Source organism: Symphalangus syndactylus, chromosome 12, assembly GCF_028878055.3.
Source record: "Symphalangus syndactylus isolate Jambi chromosome 12, NHGRI_mSymSyn1-v2.1_pri, whole genome shotgun sequence".
Taxonomy (NCBI): Eukaryota; Metazoa; Chordata; class Mammalia; order Primates; family Hylobatidae; genus Symphalangus; species Symphalangus syndactylus.
Window position 1 is genome coordinate 99,915,353 of NC_072441.2, and position 19,922 is coordinate 99,935,274.

General features: G+C 40.4%; 1 protein-coding gene across 15 annotated transcripts in view; it reads left to right on the top strand.

Annotated features, from left to right (window-relative positions):
* DNM3 (dynamin 3) overlaps positions 1-19,922 on the top strand; it is a 607,865-nt gene that overhangs the window by 69,954 nt on the left and 517,989 nt on the right. For all 15 annotated transcript variants that reach the window (XM_063627329.1, XM_063627332.1, XM_063627326.1 and 12 more), the window contains exon 2: positions 10,976-11,049. In XM_063627329.1, the coding sequence (XP_063483399.1) occupies positions 10,976-11,049 (74 nt within the window). The remainder of the gene's footprint in view (positions 1-10,975; positions 11,050-19,922) is intronic.

Consider the following 19,922-nt stretch of genomic DNA (forward strand, 5'->3'; position numbering starts at 1 on the left):
GCATGGGGGAATCATGGATGTGGCATCTAGAGAGTGAGAGAGAAGCTGGATCCAAAAATCCACTTAAATCCTTCCTGGTTAATTGGAAAATCAGATTCCATTCTTTTTAAATAAACAGGATGTAACCATGGTAGTGCTCCATTCTGTTTTAGTGGAGAAACCAACCTACACTTTTTTGGCTTCCAATTAATTACCTCATTTTACCCCAACATCTTTTTTTTTTTTTTTTTTTTTTGATACAGAGTTTCACTCTTGTCACCCAGGCTGGAGTGCAGTGGCACAATCTTGGCTCACTGCAACCTCCACCTCCCGGGTTCAAGCGATTCTCCTGCCTCAGCCTCCTGAATAGCTGGGATTACAAGCACGTGACACCACACCCGGCTAATTTTTGTATTTTTAGTATAGACAGGGTTTCGCCATTTTGGCCAAGCTGGTCTCGAACTCTTGACCTCAGGTGATCCGCCCGCCTCGGCCTCCCAAAGTGCTGGGATTACAGGTGTAAGCCACCGTGCCCGGCCTCTAACTCTTAAAATAGTGAAAACAAAAGAGTACACTATTGGCTGGGGAAGCTCACTTCTACCCTATCCATGCTGTTTTTTTCCAGCCTCCTGCCAAGGAGCTGGTAATGTATATTCAGGACCAAGGACAGTAATTGGGCCCCATTTCTTCATCTGAAGCCTTAGTAGGGGAGGGGTTGACGTGAGCTGCCTAGACCAGAACTGCCCTGGTCATCGGGTAAGTGTTCTCTTGCTGTTGCTTCTTCTCACTGGCTGGTTTGTCTTCCACAGGTGGACCTTTTCTAGTCACTGTTGTGTCAAAGAAAAGTCTGAGATTCATGTATGGGCTTCATGGAGAGGGGCAAGGGAGGCCTTTGAGCCTCTTTGGTACCAGGCCTTAGGGCTACCTCTTACCTAGGCCAGATGAGGATTTCATGTGGTCCAGCCCATGTTTTCAGGGTTGGAAAGGGAATACATTGAAGTTTGCAGCAAAACCCAGCTCAGTTTGTCCTTTCCACATGCATTTCTTTTAGAAACTCTGCAGGAAGGGATGGCTAAGAGAACTGAATGTTTAGCATCCTGAGTTTTATTTTTTGTGGATGTATAATACATATTCTCAGTTGGGGTGATATTGCCCCCAACAGGGCAAAAACTGGTTCTTGGGGAACAAAAAGAGTCTCACTGTTTTTATGTTTAAAGCACAGGTATATGTAGAGCACATATACTGATATATAGTATATCTATGATATTAAACTTAATAGGGGAATATTTAATGGGGAAAAATATCACATAAGTTTCATTAGGGGAACCATAATGAAAAGAAGGGTGAGAAACACTGGCTTAAAGCACTGTCTGTCTGTCTCTCTCTCTCTTTTTCTTTGTCTCCTTCCTAGGTAGTACAAGGCTGGTTCCAGTGACCTATAATGTCATCACTGTCCTACTCTTTGTTCTTTTCTGATCTTCCATCTGCAAAATTGCCTTGTGATATTAAGGTGGTTGTTGCAGCTCCACTATCATGTATAGCTGACAGGGAGACAAAAGAAGAGGAAGGGTAAAAGGTACACATTAACGAAATCAGATCCTTTTAAAGGAACTATTCTGATGTCACTCAAAACCTCTAATTACATCTTACTGGGTAGAAGTTAGTCATGTGGACACCCCATTTGCCAGGGATGCTGGGAAATACAGATTGATTTGTCTATTAAAGTTGGGCACATTGCCATTCCCAGCAAAATTGGGATTCTGTTAATAAGAAAGGGAAAATAGATATTAGGTAGGCAACCAGTGATCTTTTTACTAGTGCTTTTTGCCATTCGTTTTCCTGGCAGCCAACTTGGGTAAGATATAATCTGTGATTTGGAAAAAGTGAAAGCTAAGTGCCTTTATTTTATGCCAGGACTCATTCATCTGGTGCTTTAAATGCTTGAACAGACTGACTTAGTGAATAAGCAAATAAAATGGATTAAATATTAAAGCATTAAGTTCTTGAGCATGTTTCCTGGTGGGGAGAACACTTAGTATTTGTAAAGTTAGAACTGCCTCCTTTGTTCAGTTTATAGATCCCTGACTCAGAAACTTTTGCATTCTAAATGTTTCAGTGGGAACCATTAATTATTGATTATTTAGATTTAATGAAAATATGTTGTTTAGAAATTTTGAATTTTGTGAATAAAAGCAAAATATTGGGATTCTTAAAGATGTCAATAAAAAATAAGTAAAAGCATCGTATTTCCTGCAATTGAATTTGTAGATATGTTTTTCAAATAAAATTATGATGGTATTGAGTACTTCGTATTATAGAGTAGCTGACAGCATCAAAATATGATTCTTTGCAAATCTGTAAGTACTAGTATTCTTAACATATGCCAATAATTTAGAGAAAAAAGTAAACTGCAGTAGAAAATTTCCAATTAAATCTGTGGATTTTGGTAACATTACTTCCTCTAGCAATTAAAATTGCATTGTAATGGTTGGCAAAGTTCCCGGATTTGGGCATGAAAGTACAGAGCTATTTTAATAGCACCATTGTGTTCAGGGTGTGGAATTGGATTCTTGACCTCAGTGCTTCTTGGAGCAGGGGGTGGGCAGTATTTGTGTGATTTATCTGTCTTTCTCTTCCTATCTCCTTTCTTTTGCCTGTTTCCCTTTCCTTGTTTCTTTTTTTGTTGGATCAGTATATTGAAATATTGTGAGATAGTACTCCTATAGGAATTATTTTGGTGCACAGATTTTTTTTTAGACAGGGTTTCACTCTGTCACCCAGGCTGAAGTGCAGTGGCATGAACATGGCTCACTGCAGCCTTGACCTCCTGGGTTCAAGCAATCATCCTGCCTCAGGCTCCCGAGTGGCTGGGACTACAGGCTCAAGCCACCATGCCCAGCTAATTTTTACATTTTTTGTAGAGAAGGGAGTCTTGTCATGTTGCTCAGGCTGGTCTGGAACTCCTGGGCTCAAGTGATCCTCCTGCCTTGACCTCCCAAAGTATTAAAATTACAGATGTGGCCGGGCGCGGTGGCTCACGCTTGTAATCCCAGCACTTTGGGAGGCCGAGGCGGGCGGATCACGAGGTCAGGAGATCGAGAACACGGTGAAACCCCGTCTCTACTAAAAATACGAAAAATTAGCCGGGCGTGGTGGCGGGCACCTGTAGTCCCAGCTACTCGGAGAGGCTGAGGCAGGAGAATGGCGGGAACCCGGGAGGCGGAGCTTGCAGTGAGCCGAGATTGCGCCACTGCACTCCAGCCTGGGCGACAGCGAGACTTGGTCTCAAAAAAAAAAAAAAAAAAAAAAAAAAAAAAAATTACAGATGTAAGCCACTGTGCATGGCCAGAAAATTATATTAAATATTTTGAAAATTAAGTTTTAAAAGAGATTTCTCTGTTTTTTGGTTTTTGTTTTTGTTTTGTTTTTTTGAGATGGAGTTTTGCTCTTGTCACTCAGGCTGGAGTGCAATGATGCAATCTTGGCTCACTGCAACCTCCGCCTCCTGGGTTCAAGCAATTCTCCTATCTCAGCCTCCCGAGTAGCTGGGATTACAGGCATGCACCACCACACCTGGCTAATTTTGTATTTTTGGTAGAGATGGGGTTTCTCCATGTTGATCAGGCTTGTCTTGAACTCCCAACCTCAGGTGATCTGCCGGCCTCGGCCTCCCAAAGTGCTGGGATTACAGGCGTGAGCCACCGCGCCTGGCCGAGATTTCTCTGTTTTTAAGGAAAAAATTTTAAAAATATATTGGTTCTGGATTTTTTAAAAAATTTTATTTTCTTCCAATTCCATTCCATGTCATTAGACAGAGTCAATAATATTGGCCCACCTAGTATTCTGTATTTTGTAATTTGGTGAATATATTTGGGTCTTAAATGTTCATAATATCAATTTAAATGACCCCAGCAAATTATTGGTGAGTTGAGAGTCATCTTGCCTATTCTTTTGGTCCATATAATGCCTTGTAGCTGCCTGCCAGTTGTGAATTAGATGTAGGATTGTTTTCTCTCTATGTTATGATTGTATGGAGCAATGACAAATCTTCTTGAAAGGGTATGTAGAAAGTGTAAAAAATATTTAGTGCCTAGGCACTGAAGGAGGCTCTGAGGGAACACACAGGGGTGACGGAGCAGACAATTGTGTGTTGAGAGCTTAGGTAGAGACATGTGGGGGTGGGGGGACCTCGAGAAGACTCCCAGAGAAGATGACATGCAGCTGAGTGTTGAAGATTTAGGGGGATAGGGATGTGCCTAGACACCAAGTCTGAGAGCACAGACGCACACAGAGACTTACACTAGAGGACAAGGCTTTATTTCTGCTTTGTTTACTGTTATATCTCCAGTGTCTAAGGCTTCATTTAGCTTGTAGTAGACACATAATGCACATTTGTTGAAATAATAGTTAAATTAATTGTAAGAAGTTCTATGCCTCTGATGTAGGGTTTCACTTGGAGAGTGTTCAGAAATAAAACATTTTGTAAGTGATACTAAGATTTGGATTTCATGCTAAAGATCATGGGGAGTCATTCTGTGGTTTAAAGTCTGGTAATGATGTGACAGAACTTACGTCACTGTTAAAGCTGGATAGGAGGGTGCTCAAATTAGATGCAGGGAAATTAGTTGTTAGATTAGTGTAGCAGTTTATATGATAGTTGGTGGCAGCTGGAGTGGTGATCCAAATAGACAAGAGAGGGTGAATTTAAGAGATATTAATATAAAATCAACTGGACATGGTGACCAACTTGGAGCATGAGGATAGAGGTAGGTGGAGGATGGATGATCCCCAGGTGCTTGGCTTGGCTGACGTTTATGGATGCTGATGATGTGGATTATGATTGGGAATGAAGGAGGAGAAACATTTGGATAGATTGTAATGAATTGTAGAGATGTTTGGTTCCAGACACCTAGTGGAGATGTTTAAGAGGTTAATATGATTGTAATGAGTTGTAGAGATGTTTAAGAGGTTAATGTGATTGTAATGAGTTGTAGAGATGTTTGGTTCCAGACACCTAGTGGAGATGTTAAGAGTTGTAGAGATGTTTAAGAGGTTAATGTGATTTTGAGTTCTAGTGTTTGGCTACCTCTCTGGTAGCCCCTTTCTATTCTCTCAGTTCCACTTCTTTCAGGTACCCATTAAATGTTGGTATTTCTGAGAGTCCATATTAATCACTTGTTTCCATTCCATTCCTACTCATCTGTTCCTTTGGCTTCAACTTCCTGCTCTGTTGCTGACTGTCAAATTATTGTCTCCAGACAAGACTTTTGTCCTGAGTGCCAACTGTTCAGTCTGTCTACATGTTGTTTCAATCTGGGTATTCTCCAGGCATGTAAAGATCAATGTGTACAAATAAGGACTGCTCATTTTCTTCCCCCATTTGTTTTACAATGTAGATAAAAATGGTCAAGAGCACAAACGCTAGAGTTAGACTCCCTAGATTTGAGTCCCATATGTCACTTACTAGCTTTGTGACCCTGTGCAAATTATCTGACTTTTTTGTGCCTCTGTTTTCTCATCTGTGAAGTAAGAATAACGATAGTACCTATCTCATAGGATGTTATGAGATCAAACAAGTTAATGCGTATAAAGCAATCAGATTGGTGCTGGCACATGGTAAGCACTGTATTAACCAGATCTTCCTTTATTTCTTGTCCTGGTTAGTGATACCATTGTTCAACCAGCTACCCAAACCAGAAATGTGACATTTATCCTAACTCTTCCATATCACTACATCAGAAGGAGATTCATCAGAAGGAGGGGCATCAGAAGGAGATTCCACATCAAAGCAATCATTAAATCCTGCCATTTGTCTTCTTTCCATCTCTACCATTACTGCCTTGGACTTGACCTTTATTATCTTCTTTCTGAATGACATAGACTGGCTAGTGACTAGTGACTCATCACTCTGTCTTTGATCTTTCTCTTCTTCAACGTTCTGTATATAATCCCCAGTGATTATTCTGAAATGCAAATCTGATCACTTAAAACTCTATAGTGCCTTCCTGTTCTCACAGAAAATAGACAAACACAAACACAAACCTCTGAGGTCTGTTCTGGCTTCCTTCTGTAGACTCTTCTCTATCTCATTCTGATCTCTCTTTAATGTTTACAGTTCTGTGATGTTTTGTGCTACTCTGGTCTTCCATGTCTTCGTATATCTGATTTTCTGTGGAATGCCTCCTACCTCATATTTCTTCTCAGATATTGTTTCTGGCAGCTCCTCCAAGCAGGATAGATATTCTTTGCTGTATGTTGGTACTGTACCTTGTGTAGAGCTTAAGCATGGTACCTGTTATGCTTATTATAGTTATTTATTTGCATGTTGTCCTCCTCCGAGGCTGAGCTTGTTTATTTTTGAATAAATTGGCTCCATGAATTAACTTCTAGGAAACTATGAGTTACGCCTCCCATCTTCAGTTAAGGGCAGATTTTAAACATTTATTTACTGTACAGGTTATCTGGTTAACAATCATTTACATTTATATTGAAGAAACCGTCTCTGTAGTTACTTTATTTGCTGCCGGGGGGAATTTTTTTAGTTTTGTTGATACAGCTAGTGTGTTCTTTTTCAGGCTTCCAAAGATCATTCTTTTCCTAGTGGAGCAATAACTATATTTCCTGGTAACTCAGTTACTGGAAGAGCCAATAAGAAATGTCTTCAAGGTGTTTCTTAAACTATAGTGTGGGAATTGTACTCTATTTTTTGTCTAGGAGTCAGGAAGCCATGAAGGAGCATTGACTTACTGCCTGAAGACCAGCTGTTAACACTGAAGATTAACGCTATATTGAGATGGGTTGAGAGAGAAGAAAGGCATTTGATTTGTAGCTGTCATGTGGCATCCAGAGGGAAGCACTCTCTCTGACTAAAAATCTGTACAGTTCAACTACAAATAAGGCATTTGGGCAATATAACAGAATCAACTTAATAACACTGAGTCTTCAGGTTACTCTTTGAAGGTACATTTTACAGGAAAAATGGCATACATATTTTCTTTTTATATAAATTTATTAGAAAATAAATTTAAAAATATGTAGTCTAAATCCAAAGTAATACTAAAGGAATAGTCATTATTTTACCAGCATTAATTTAGAAAATGTTTTCCCATAAAACATGCTTACAGGTTTTCCCATAAAATATGCTTACGGAGATATAGGAGAAAACCTATTGCACAGAAAATGATACAATTCAATTGGATGGTGGTGCTCAGTGGCTAATGAATTATTCAATATTGTTCATGTCAGTGCTTTGGCTCCCTGTTGCTGAAGGCAGGCATAAGCGCTTTCCAAACCCTTGCAGGTGATCAACACCAAGAGGATAGTTCAAATGGGGTCTGTGGCTCCTATCTCCAAATTCCATTAGCAAAATGTTAAAATATTGTATGTAGGTGCTTAGTTTTTTAAGGTAAGCAAATACTACAATATCAGGGAAAACACACTGTGGCTGTGTTATATCAAAAATAATAGTAACATTTTTCCGTGGTGCTTGGGTTTTAAAATGGTTGGCGTTTGTTGCATTTCATTTGATCCATACAACTTGGGCCATAGTTAGCATTATCTCAGTTTAGAAGTAACAGAAATGGGTTCAGAGAGAATTTTGTCCATTCAGTGGTAGAGCTAATATTCAAAGGAAGGTTCTGTGTTTCTCATTCAAGGACTCATCTCCTGAGCTCACACAGCAAGAGTGCGCTGGGCATATGGTTTTCATTTTGCTGGGCCATCAGAAGGAGACGTATCTTTAGGATGGCCAGATTAGGTGCTCACTCTTCAGAAGAGAGAAACTTTTCTTTAGCACTTTGTTGTACTTCAGAGATGCTTGTGAAGAAAGATAGACTTCCAAATAGTAAAATTTGATTATCAAAATTTTTGGCTTTTGGTGAGAATATATCTGTCAGTGGTAGGACTGATGAGAGCCATGAAGGGAACTAGTAACTGTGAGTTAATAAGAAGGGGGTTGGATACCGGAATCTATTTATTACTCTTAATGCAAAGTTCTGTTTGCTTAATAAAAAAATGTAGAGAAAAATGTAGATGTATCTGTGGATTTTTAGTCAACACATAATTATTTGCTATTTATAATGTTTGATACATTCTATTTTGCTTTAACAACGTTCACAGGGATTGTTACTAAATCTACATATAAGTATATGGTCACAAGCATGAATTGAAACAGGTCTCAGCATGAAGATATAAAGTGACTAAACCTTTTTTTCTTCTTTCTTCTCTGTGTCGTTTCTTCTCTGTCTTTTTTCTTGAAGAGAATATTTTATTGACTTGTTAAATGGCATTATTCAGGCCATTCATCATTTTTCCTTGGCATTTTATACATCCTAAAATTTCACTCATGGTCCTCACGGCTCAAACAGATGCCCTCCAGCTCTTTTTATTTTTATATCCTGACTTAATTTTTTTTATTATTATTATACTTTAAAGTTCTGGGATACATATGCAGAACGTGCAGGTTTGTTACATAGGTATACACATGCCATGGTGGTTTGCTGCACCCATCAACCTGTCATCTACATTAGGTATTTCTCCTAATGCTATCCCTCCCCTGGCCCCCCACCCTCTTACAGGCCCTGGTGTGTGATGTTCCCCTCCCTGTGTCCATGTGTTCTCATTGTTCAACTCCCACTTATGAGTGAGAACATGCGGTGTTTGGTTTTCTGTTCTTGTGTTAGTTTCTTGAGAATGATGGTTTCCAGCTTTATCCATGTCCCTGCAAAGGACATAAACTCATCCTTTTTTATGGCCGAATAGTATTCCGTGGTGCCCTCCAGCTCTTTACTCTGGAGTTTTGCTTTTTTCCCTCCCTCCATTCATTTTGATTCTCAAATTAACCTCTTCCTTTTTGGTTAAAAATAAAACAAACAAAACAAAGTAGATGCTTTGTTTATTTTGATTAAATTTTAAATGATTGTTGAAGCCATCTAAACTAGCAATTATTCTAATATAGCACATGAAGAATATTAAAAGTGTATTTAGTTATATGTATTTAAATATATTCAAAACATCATTATAAAGAGAGTATTGTTCTTTCTCTTTTCTGAACTCCAATGTAGTTTATCTTCCCTTCTTTAATGGTTTTCATGACTATGTTTTGTTCCCATTAGGTTCCAAACTCCTGGTGTCTACCCAGCATGAGTCCATGCCCACAGCATCTCCCTAGCACTTCTTAATTTCTCAGTGAATTTTTTTTGATGAATAAATAATGGTATTTCAGCTGCATTTTCAAAAGCACATACAAATTTGTAATTTCACTATTTTCTATTGTAGTCATATACATTGACATTTTAAATGAACTTTGGTCCTTGAAGTCAATGAGAAAAGTCATTAACTTAAGGTTATTCAGTACTATTTCCTCTGTCAGAACATACAGTAGCATTTGCCAAATAAATTAGTTGTAGTAGGAGAAATTTGGCTTGATTTTATCTTTTTGACTCTCCATTCCAAACTATCAGTGCAGCTAAACGCTTGGGTTTTGGAGCATTCTCACTGTCCTTTGCCTATTTTATAAGCTGCTGTTCATTGAAATCCCATCTGTGTTGAAGCTCTGTTTTGCCAAATTTCCTGCAAAACTCATAGCATGCCACATGCCATTATTACCCACTGAATTGTTGAGTGACATATCCTGACTTGAGGCCAGTGGTTTTCAAACCTTGGTGAGCATCAGAAACAACTGGGAGCTTGTTAAGAGTACAAATGCTGCATGCCTTCCCCTGAATATGATGAATCTGTAGCTTCAGGATGAGTCCTGGGTGTCTGTGGTTATAACACTTTCTGGTGGGCCTGGAACCACATTTTGAGAAAAACTGCCACTGAGTGAAAAGTTTATTTTGAATGGAATTCTGTGATGATTCCTCTAAAAGTTGTGAGACATTCTAAATGTGTTTAAAAACTGTGCTATAGGTATGTTTTTGAATTCTTTGACATTGCAGAATCAGCAATAATTTATGTGGCATTACAGATGTAATATTATGTAGTACTATATTTGCTGCAGTTTTATTAGCTTAGTGTTTATTAATATGCTATTTAAAATATGATCTTTATCAAAATGTCCATTTATCAGGAATAAGAACAAATGGAATGAGAACAAACAAAACTCAAGTTGCAATGTTTGTTTTCTGCTGTTAATTTCTATAGACAAAATATTTGTTTCTACTTGATCCCACGTTTTATGTGTCCTTTTTTTTAGACGTGAGTCTCACTCTGTTGCACAGGCTGGAGTGCAGTGGTGCAACATTGGTTCACTGCAACTCTGCCTCCCAGGCTCAAGCGATCCTCCCACCTCAGCCTTCTGAGTAGCTGGGACTAGAGGCCCACGCCACCACGTCTGGCTGGCTAATTTTTGTAGCTTTTTTTTTTTTTTTTTTTTTTGTGGAGCTGGGTTTTTGCTATGTGGTCCAGGCTGGTCTTGAACTCCTGGGCTCAAGCGATTTACTAGCCTCGGCCTTCCATAGTGCTGGGATTACAGGTGTGGACCACTGTGCCCGGCCTTGTTTCCTTTTATTGGAGAAAAATGTCAGTATATTTAGAGGATACAATCTAATGTGCCTTTAGTAATGGTACTTGATGGTGCTAATATTGATCTTGAGGCCAAAGAGAGTACTGGGTTTTGTAATTATCAAAAAGAGTTTAAGAATTAATTTCAGTATCAAATATTTTCTTTAATGCTGATTCTCTGAAAATCAAAATTCATTGATAATACATGGAAACTAAGGGCAAACTTTTATCAATTTCAGCTAGATGAATGAATGACATATTCCAGTGAAGTCATTATGATAATGTACATGGATTTCTATGCAATATAAGGCCCTCCTCCTTCTTTTTTTTAACTTTGAAAATGCTTCTTTTATTAAGATGGGCCTATCATTGTTTGGATAAGCAATACATTGAAAGGTTGGGAATTAGGAGAATTGCTGTGGAACTTGGTTTATGAATGTATAGGTGATCAGAATTCCTTCATGCCTTAATCTATATTTCTTACTTTTTTTAGGGACTTTCTCCCTCGAGGGTCGGGCATTGTAACAAGACGACCTCTTGTGCTGCAGCTTGTTACTTCTAAAGCAGGTAATGAACGAAGATGTTTACCGCATGGATGGGCACATCCTGTGGCCCCTTTTGCCTTCATAGGTGTGGGATTGTGCCAATAGAAACGTTTTTGTGATCGCCCCACTGTGGGCAGCTGCCCACATTTCTCTCCAGAATGCTGCCTTCTTCATTGCTCTTTTCATTCCTTTGATTACATTAAAGGGGATTTTTCATAGATTTTTTTAAATACCTACTTAAAAATTTTTTTTATTGCTCATTGTAATCCATCTATATAATTTTACAGTACAGCACAACCACTAATACTCCTTTGGTATGGTGTGTGTGTGTGTGTGTGTGTGTGTGTGTGCATGCACGTGCACTTGGGGATTAACTTATAAAATTCAACAACCATATAATATCTGTATGGATGTGTATATGCGTATCTATATTTACACTGTGCTATGCTTGCTTCTCTCTCTTACACCATGATAATTTGATAGGTAAATGATGCTTTGTTTTTATTTTCATTTTATTTCAGCAACTGATGATGTTGAATTTTTTTTCATGTTTATTTGCCATTTTTATTTCTTCTCTTGTGAATTGGCCATTTTTCTTTTTCCCCATTTCTTTTTGAGGATTTTACTGGCTTTCCTATCAATTTATTTGAATGCTTAAGACTGAAGCACCTCATAAAATCATCTATCATAAATTGCAAATATTTTTAATAGCTTGTTAAAGATACAGTTTACATACCATATAACTTGACCAATAGAAGTTAACAGTTGAATAGATTTTAGTCTTTTCACAGATATGTGCAACCATCTCCACAATCAGCTTTAGAACTCTTTGATCACTCCCAAAAGAAAGCCTGTATGTTTCTGCTATCACCTCTTTTCATAACACCTTTCCCCACCACTCCAGCCTAGGCACTACTAACCTATGTTCTGTCTCTATGGATTTCCCTATTCTGGACATGTCATTTGAATAGAATCATTTAATATGTGGTCTTTTGTAACAGGCTTTTCTTGCTTGGCATAATCTTTTCAAGGTTCATCCAGGTTGTAGCATGTATTAGAACTTCATTTCTTTTTATGGCCTAATAATATTCCATTGTCTGGATAGATCACATTTTGTTTGTCCATTCATTAACTGAGGAGCATTTGAGTTGTTTCCACCCTTTGGTTATTATGAATAATGTTGCTATAAACATTCACGTACATGTTTCTGTGTGGACATGTGTTTTCATTTCTCTTAGAAATATACCTGAGTATAATTGCTGGGCCATGTAGTAACTCTATGTTTAATTGTTTAAGGAACTGACAGACTGTTTTCAAAGCAGCTGCCCCATTTTACATTCCTACCAGCAGTGTATGAGGGTTACAGTTTTTCTATATCCTTGCTAACCCTTGTGGGTAAGAAGTGATATCTCATTGTGGTTTCGACTTGCATTTTCCTAATGACTAAGGATACTGAGCATCTTTTCATGTGCTTAATGATCATTTGTATATATTATTTAGATAAATGTGTATTCATTTCCTTTGCCCAGTTTTAAATTTGGTTATTTGCCTTTGTATTACTGAATTGTAACAGATATATATTAAATACAAGTCTCATATCAGATATTTGATTTGCATTTTTTTTTCTATTTTATAGGCCCTTTTCATTTTCTTGGCAGTGTCCTTTGAAGCACAAGATTTTTTATTTTGGTGAAGTCCAATTTATCTACTTTTTCTTTCATTTCTCATTATTTTTGTATTTATCTAAGAATCCTTTGCCAAAACCAAGGTTATAAAAGTTTATTCTATGTTTTCTTCTAGGAGATTTATAGCTTTGATCTTACACTTAGGTCTTTGATCCATTTTTTAAAATTACTAATTTTTAAATTTTAAATTTCATTTTAGATTTGGGGGTAGGTACAGGTTTGTTATATTGCATAATGTGTAATGCTGAGGTTTGGGTTTCTAGTGAAACTATCACCCAAATAGTAAACGTAGTCCCCAATAGGTAGTATTTCAACCTTCACCCCTCTTCCACTCTTCCCCCTTTTGGAGTTCTTTGCATCTGTTTTTCCCATCTTTATGTCCATGTTTACCCACTGTTTAGTTCACACTTGTAAGTGTGAATGTGTGGTATTTTATTTCCTATTTCTGTTATTTCTTTTAGAATAATGGCCTCCAGCCTAGTCCATGTTGCTGTGAAGGACATGATTTCGTTCTTTTTTATGGCTGCATAGTATCTATGGTGTATGTGTCCTCTGTTTTCTTTATCCCGTCAACTGTTGGTGGGCTTAGGTTGATTCCATGATTTTGCTGTTGTGAATAGTGCTGCAGTAAACATACAAGAAATAATAATTTCTTTTCCTTTGGGTAGCTACCCAGTAGTGGGATTGCTGGGTCAAATGGTAGTTCTATTTTTAGTCCTTTGAGAATTCTCTATACTGTTTTCCATAGGGGTCGAACTAATTTACATTCCCACCAATAGTTTATAAGTGTTCCCTTTTCTCTGCAGCCCTGCCATCATGTGTTATTTTTGACTTTTTAATAATACCTGTATTAGTCTATTTTCACACTGCTGTAAAGAACTGCCCAAGACTGGGTATTTTATAAAAGAAAGAGGTTTCATTGACTCACAGTTCAGCATGGCTGGGGAGGTCTCAGGAAACTTACAATCATAGTGGAAGGCAAAGGGGAAGCAAGGCACCTTCTTCACAAGGTGGCAGGAAGGAGAAGAGCCAAGCAAAGGGGAGGAGCCCCTTAAAACTATCAGATCTCGGCCGGGCGCGGTGGCTCACGCTTGTAATCCCAGCACTTTGGGAGGCCGAGGCGGGCGGATCACGAGGTCAGGAGATCGAGACCACGGTGAAACCCCGTCTCTACTAAAAATACAAAAAATTAGCCGGGCGCGGTGGCGGGCGCCTGTAGTCCCAGCTACTCGGAGAGGCTGAGGCAGGAGAATGGCGTGAACCCGGGAGGCGGAGCTTGCAGTGAGCCGAGATCGCGCCACTGCACTCTAGCCTGGGCGACAGAGCGAGACTCCGTCTCAAAAAAAAAAAAAAAAAAACAACAACAAAAAAAAAAAAAACTATCAGATCTCATGAGAACTCACTATCATGAGAACAGCATGGGGGAAACTGCCCCCCATTAATTACCTCCACCTGGTCTCTCCCTTGACATGTGGGGATTGTGAAGATTATGAGGATTACAATTCAAGATGAGATTTGGGCGGGGACACAAAGCCTAACCATATCAATAGCCATTCTGACTGGTATGAGACGATATCTTATTGTAGTTTTGATCTGTATTTCTCTGATGATTAATGATGTTGAGCAATTTTTTCTTAAAGTTTGTTGGCTGCTTTTATGTCTTCTTTTGAGAAGCATCTGTTCCTGTCCTTTGCCCACTTTTTGTTTTTCCTTTTTGCGATGGAGTCTTGCTCTTCTTGCCTTGGCTGGAGTGCAGTGGCGGGATCTCGGCTTGCTGTAACCTCTGCCTCCTGGGTTCAAGTGATTCTCTTGCCTCAGCCTCCTAAGTAGCTGGGATTACAGGTGCCCACCACCACACCCGGCTAATTTTTTGTATTTTTAGTAGAGACGGGGTTTCACATGTTGGCCAGGCTGGTCTTGAACTCCTGACCTCAGGTGATCCACCCATCTCAGTCTCCCAAAGTGTTGGGATTACAGGCATGAGCCACCATGCCCGGCCCTTTGCTCACTTTTTAAAAGATTTATTTTTGAGATGGAGCCTTGCTTTGTCACCCAGGCTGGAGTGCAGCGGTGCGATCTCAGCTCACTGCAAGCTCCGCCTCTTGGGTTCATGCCATTCTCCTGCCTCAGCCTCCCGAGTAGCTGGGATTACAGGTACCTGCCACCACGCCCGGCTAATTTTTTTTTGTATTTTTAGTAGAGACGGGGTTTCACCATGTTAGCCAGGATGGTCTCAATCTCCTGACCTCGTGATCCGCCTGCATTGGCCTCCCAAAGTGCTGGGATTACAGATGTGAGCCACCGCGCCCAGGCTTTGCCCACTTTTTAATGGGGTTGTTTTTTTCTTGTTGATTTGTTTAAAGTCCTTATAGATTCTGGATATTATTCCTTTATTGGATGCATAGTTTGCAAAAATTTTCTCTCATCCTGTAGATTGTCTGTTTACTCTGTTGGTAGTTTCTTTTGCAGTGCATAATGTCTTTAGTTAAGTCTTGTTTGTCTATTTTTGTTTTTGTTGCATTGCTTTTGGGGTCTTAGTGAGAAGTTCTTTTCCTAGGCTGATGTCTGGAGAAGTTTTTCCTAGGTTTTCTTCTAGAATTTTTATAGTTTGAAGACTTACATTTAAGTCTTTAATCCATCATGAGTTAATTTTTGTATATTGTGAGAGATAGGGGTCCAGTTATATTCTTCTGCATATGGTTAGGCAGTTTTCCCAACACCATTTATTGAATAGGATGTTCTTTCCTCTTTGTTTTTGTTGACTTTGTGGAAGACGTGTTGGTTGAAAATATGTGACTTTACTTCTGAGTTCTCTGTTCTTTTACATTGATCTATGTGTCTATTTTCATACAAGTACCATGCTGTTTTGGTTACTATAGCCTTGTATAGTTTAGTATAGAGTAGTTTGAAGTTGGGTAATGTGATGCCTCTGGCTTTGTTCTTTTTGCTTAGGATTGCTTTGGCTATTTGGGCTCTCTTTTGGTTCCCTATTAATTTTAGTATTGTTTTTCTAATTCTGTGAAAGATGATGTTTGTAATTTGATAGGAATTGCATAGAATCTGTAGATCGCTTTGGGCAGTATAGTCATTTTAACCATATTGATTCTTCCAATCCATGAGCATGGGATGTTTTTCCATTTGTTTGTGCTTTGATCCATTTTGAGTTAATCATTTTATGCACTAAGTGTCCAACTTTATTTTCTGTGTGTGGATATCCAGTAGTCCCAGCACAATTTGTTGAAAAGGCTATTCTTTCCTCACTGTAGGATCTTGGTACCTTTGTCAAAAATCTGTTGACCAGAGAAATACAGGTTTATTTTGGGACTCTCAGTTCTATTCGATTGATATTTATGTCTATCCTTGAGCCAATAGCATACTCTCTTAATTACCCTTGCTTTGTGGTAAGTTTCAAAATAGAAAATTGTGAGTCCTACTTTGTTTTTTTTTAGGATTGTTTTGGCTATCCTGGGTCCCTTGAAGTTCAATATGAATTTTAGAATCAGCTTGTTTTATCCCAGGAATTTAAGATTGGTTTAACATCTGAAAATCATATCAATGGAATGAAAAAAAATCACAGGATTACCTCAATAGATTCAGAAAAAGTATTTGACAAAATCCAACATGCATTCATGATAAAACTCTTAGTAAATAAAGGGGAAGGAACTTCCTCAACCTGATAAAGGGCATATATGAAAACCACATAGCTAACATCATACTTAATGGTGACAGACTGGATGCTTTCTGTCTAAAATCAGTAATAATACAAGGATGTCTGCACTTGTCACTCTTATTCAACATTGTACGGCAGGTTCTAACCAGGACAGCTGGGGAAAGAAAGAAATAAAAGGCATCTACCCTGGAAAGGAAGATGAAAAATAATCTCTATTTGAAGATGATGTGATCACATGTATAGAAAAACTTAAAGAGTCCACTAAAAAACTGTTAGAACTACTAAACTATGTTAGCAAGATTTCAGGATACAGTATCAACACACAACAATCAGTTGTATTCTTTTAACTTTTATTTTAGGTTTGGGGGTGCATGTGAAGGTTTGTCGCATAAATAAACCCATGTCACGGGGGTTTGTGGTACAGATTATTTCATCATCCAGGTTTTAAGTCCAATAAGCCCAGTGCTCAATAGTTATCTTTTCTGCTCCTCTTCCTCTTCCCACTCTCCACCCTCAAGTAGACCCCAGTGTCTATTGTTTCCTTCTTTGTGTTCAAAAATTATCATCATTTAGCTCCAACTTGTAAGTGAGAAAATGCAATATTTGGTTTTCTGTTCCTGCGTTAGTTTGCCAAGGACAATATAGCCTCCATAAAGACACACATATGTGAATGTTCATTGTAGCACTATTCACAATAGCAGACATGAAATCTACCTAAATGCCAACCAATGACAGATTGGATTAAAAAAAACGTAGTACATATACACCATGGAATACTATACAGCCTTAAAAAAGAACAAGATAATGTCTTTTGCAGGAACATGGAGGGAGCTGGCTATATTGTCCTTTATTGTAATTCTTCGTTTCCTTGGATTGGGTTTTGCCATCCTCCTGAATCTCAATGATCTTTGTTCCTGTCCATATTCTGAATTCTATTTCTGTCATTTCAGCCAGCTTAGCCTGGTTAAGAACTCATGTTGGAGAACTGGTGTGATTGTTTGGAGGACATATAATACTCCGGCCATTTGAGTTACTGGAGTTCTTGCTTTGGTTCTTTCTCATCTCTGCATGTGGGTGTTCCTTTAACTGCAGTGTAGATTGAATACAGTTGATAGACTTCTTTTCTGGATGTTTTCACCAAGCCAAGGTTTTGTGCAGGGTCTTTCTTTGAAGCTGACTTCTTATCTCTGGCTTCAGGGTGGGGTATGTTAGTGAGGTATTTTTGGTGTTGAAGCTTTGGGGTGTGATCCACTAGGTGGCACTTAGGCTAATTAATCAGTTGGTAGACTTTTGCTCAGTTATGTGGCTCCCCTGTATTTCTTCACAGTTGCAGCTGTGTTCCCTCTCAACACTCTGAAAGGGTGGGTTCCTCTCCCTCTTGAGTGCTGGCTATAGATTGTGCCTTGGCATTCCTGGGCTGCTCACTGCCACTCTGGTGTGATCTCAGTACTTGTGTTCCCTCCTCCACTTGGAGGCAGTGGAAGAAGGGACCTTGGTAGTGATTGTGGCCAAGGGTCCTTTGCTTGGCTCCTGGGGGCTCCACCCCAGAGAGATGCAGGTCAGCAATCGCTTAGTGCAATCAGCCCAGGGTGGAGGGTCTGTGCTATGGGCCCAAGCTAGCGGTTCCCTGTCTGGTGATGAGCAGTGGAGGGTGTGTGGGACCCATGTGAGACAGTCTGGCCTTCCTCCTTAGGTCAACTGCACCTTGTTGGAGGTGTGAATAAGGCACTTAGGATCTTTGCTTCTTCATTAGTCTGAGGGTAGCAAGGGCAGTTCCACTACAGAGGCAGTGGCAGAGAGGCTTTTAGTTGCTCCTGGAGGCTTTGTCCAGGGAATTGCCAAGCTGCTACTGGCTTGATAGTTCTGGTGTGGGGTGGCTGGAGGACCTTCCCAGTGAGGAGATATGGGAATGGGCACCCATCTAACAGTCTGGCTGCTTTTTCATAGAGCTGTTGTGGTATGCTTGGTGCCTGCTCTAGTCCCTAGTCACCTTGAATTTTCTAGTACCTGGAGGTATCACCAGTGAAGGCTGCAAAACAGCCATGATGGAGGCCTGCCCCTCCCTCTGGGAGCTCCGTCCTAGGGAGTTACAGACCTGTTGCCAGCCCAAACACTATAGGAGGTGGCTGGAGACCCTGGTTGGGAGGTCCCTTCCAGGAAGGAAGAATGGGATTGGAGACCTGCTTAGAAAAGCAGTCTGGCTATGCTTTCATAGAGCAGCTGTGCTCTGCTGGGGCATCTGCTTTAGCCCCCGGTTGCCTCGGACACTCCAAAGCCTGAAGGCTGGATTGGTTATGTTGCCCAAACAGCAAAGATGGCAGCCTGACTTTCCCTCTGGGAGCTCTGTCCCAGGGTGGTTTGAAACCTGTGTCAGCCAGAGAACACCAGTGGGGATAGCTAGAGACCCTGGTTAGGAAGTCGCACCTGGTGGTGAGGAACAGGATTGGGGACACACTTAAAAAAGCAGTCTGGCCATGTTTTTGTAGGACAGCTGTGCTGTGCTGGGGGTCCCTTCAGTCCCTGATTGTCTTGGACTTTCCAAAGTTTGAAGGCTGGAACAGCAAAGTCACCCAAACAGAGCACTGGTGAAGATGGCTGGAGACCCTAGTTGGGAGGTCCTGCCCAGTAAGGAGGAAGGGGACTGGTGACCTCCTTAAAAAAGCAGTCTGGCCACATTTTTGGAGAGCAGCTATGCTGTGCTGGGGGACCTCTTCCACCCCTAGTCAGCTTGGATTCTCCAAAGCCCGAAGGCTGGAAGGCTAAGTTGCCCAAACAGCAAAGATGGCAGCCTGGCCCTCCCTCTAGGAGCTCCATCCCAGGGAAGTTTCAAGTCTCTGCTGGCCAGAAAACACCAGCTTCTGAGGTGGCAGAAGACCCCAGTTGGGAGGTCCCGCCCAGTGAGGAGAAAAGGCCACATTTTTGTAGAGCAGCTGTGATGTGCTGAAGGACGGCTTTTGCCCCCAGTTGGCTTGGACTCTCCAAAGCTGAAGTCTGGAATGGTTAAGTCGTCCAAATAGCAAAGATGGTGGCCCACCCCTCCCTCTTGGAGCTCTGTCCCAGTGAGGTTTCAAATCTCTGTGGGCTGGAGGATACAGGTGTGGGTGTCTGCAGGCTCTGGTTGAAAGGTTCCACCCGGTAAGTAGGAACAGGATCAGGGACCAGGTTGCTTAGAAAAGCAACCTGGCCACGTTTTTGAAGAATAGCCGTGCTGTGCTGGGAGATCCCTTCTGCCTCTGGTCAGTTTAGACTCTCCAAAGTCTGAAGGCTGGAATGGCGAAGTCACCCAAACAGCAAAGATGGTGGCCTGCCCCTCCCCGCAGAGCTCCATCCAGGGAGGTGCAATGCTGCTACCAGTGGCTGGCTGGATTTCCAAGACAGTGGGTCATATCCTGTGAGGTGCCATGGAATTGGGGCCTGCAGACAGTCACTTCTCAGCTCCCTGGATTCAGCCTCTTTCCTAGGCTTATGTTTGGGGGTCTATCCTCCTGCTTTGCCATAGTTGCAGCTGCTTTTGTTGGGAAGCCTGGAAAGCCTGGGTAT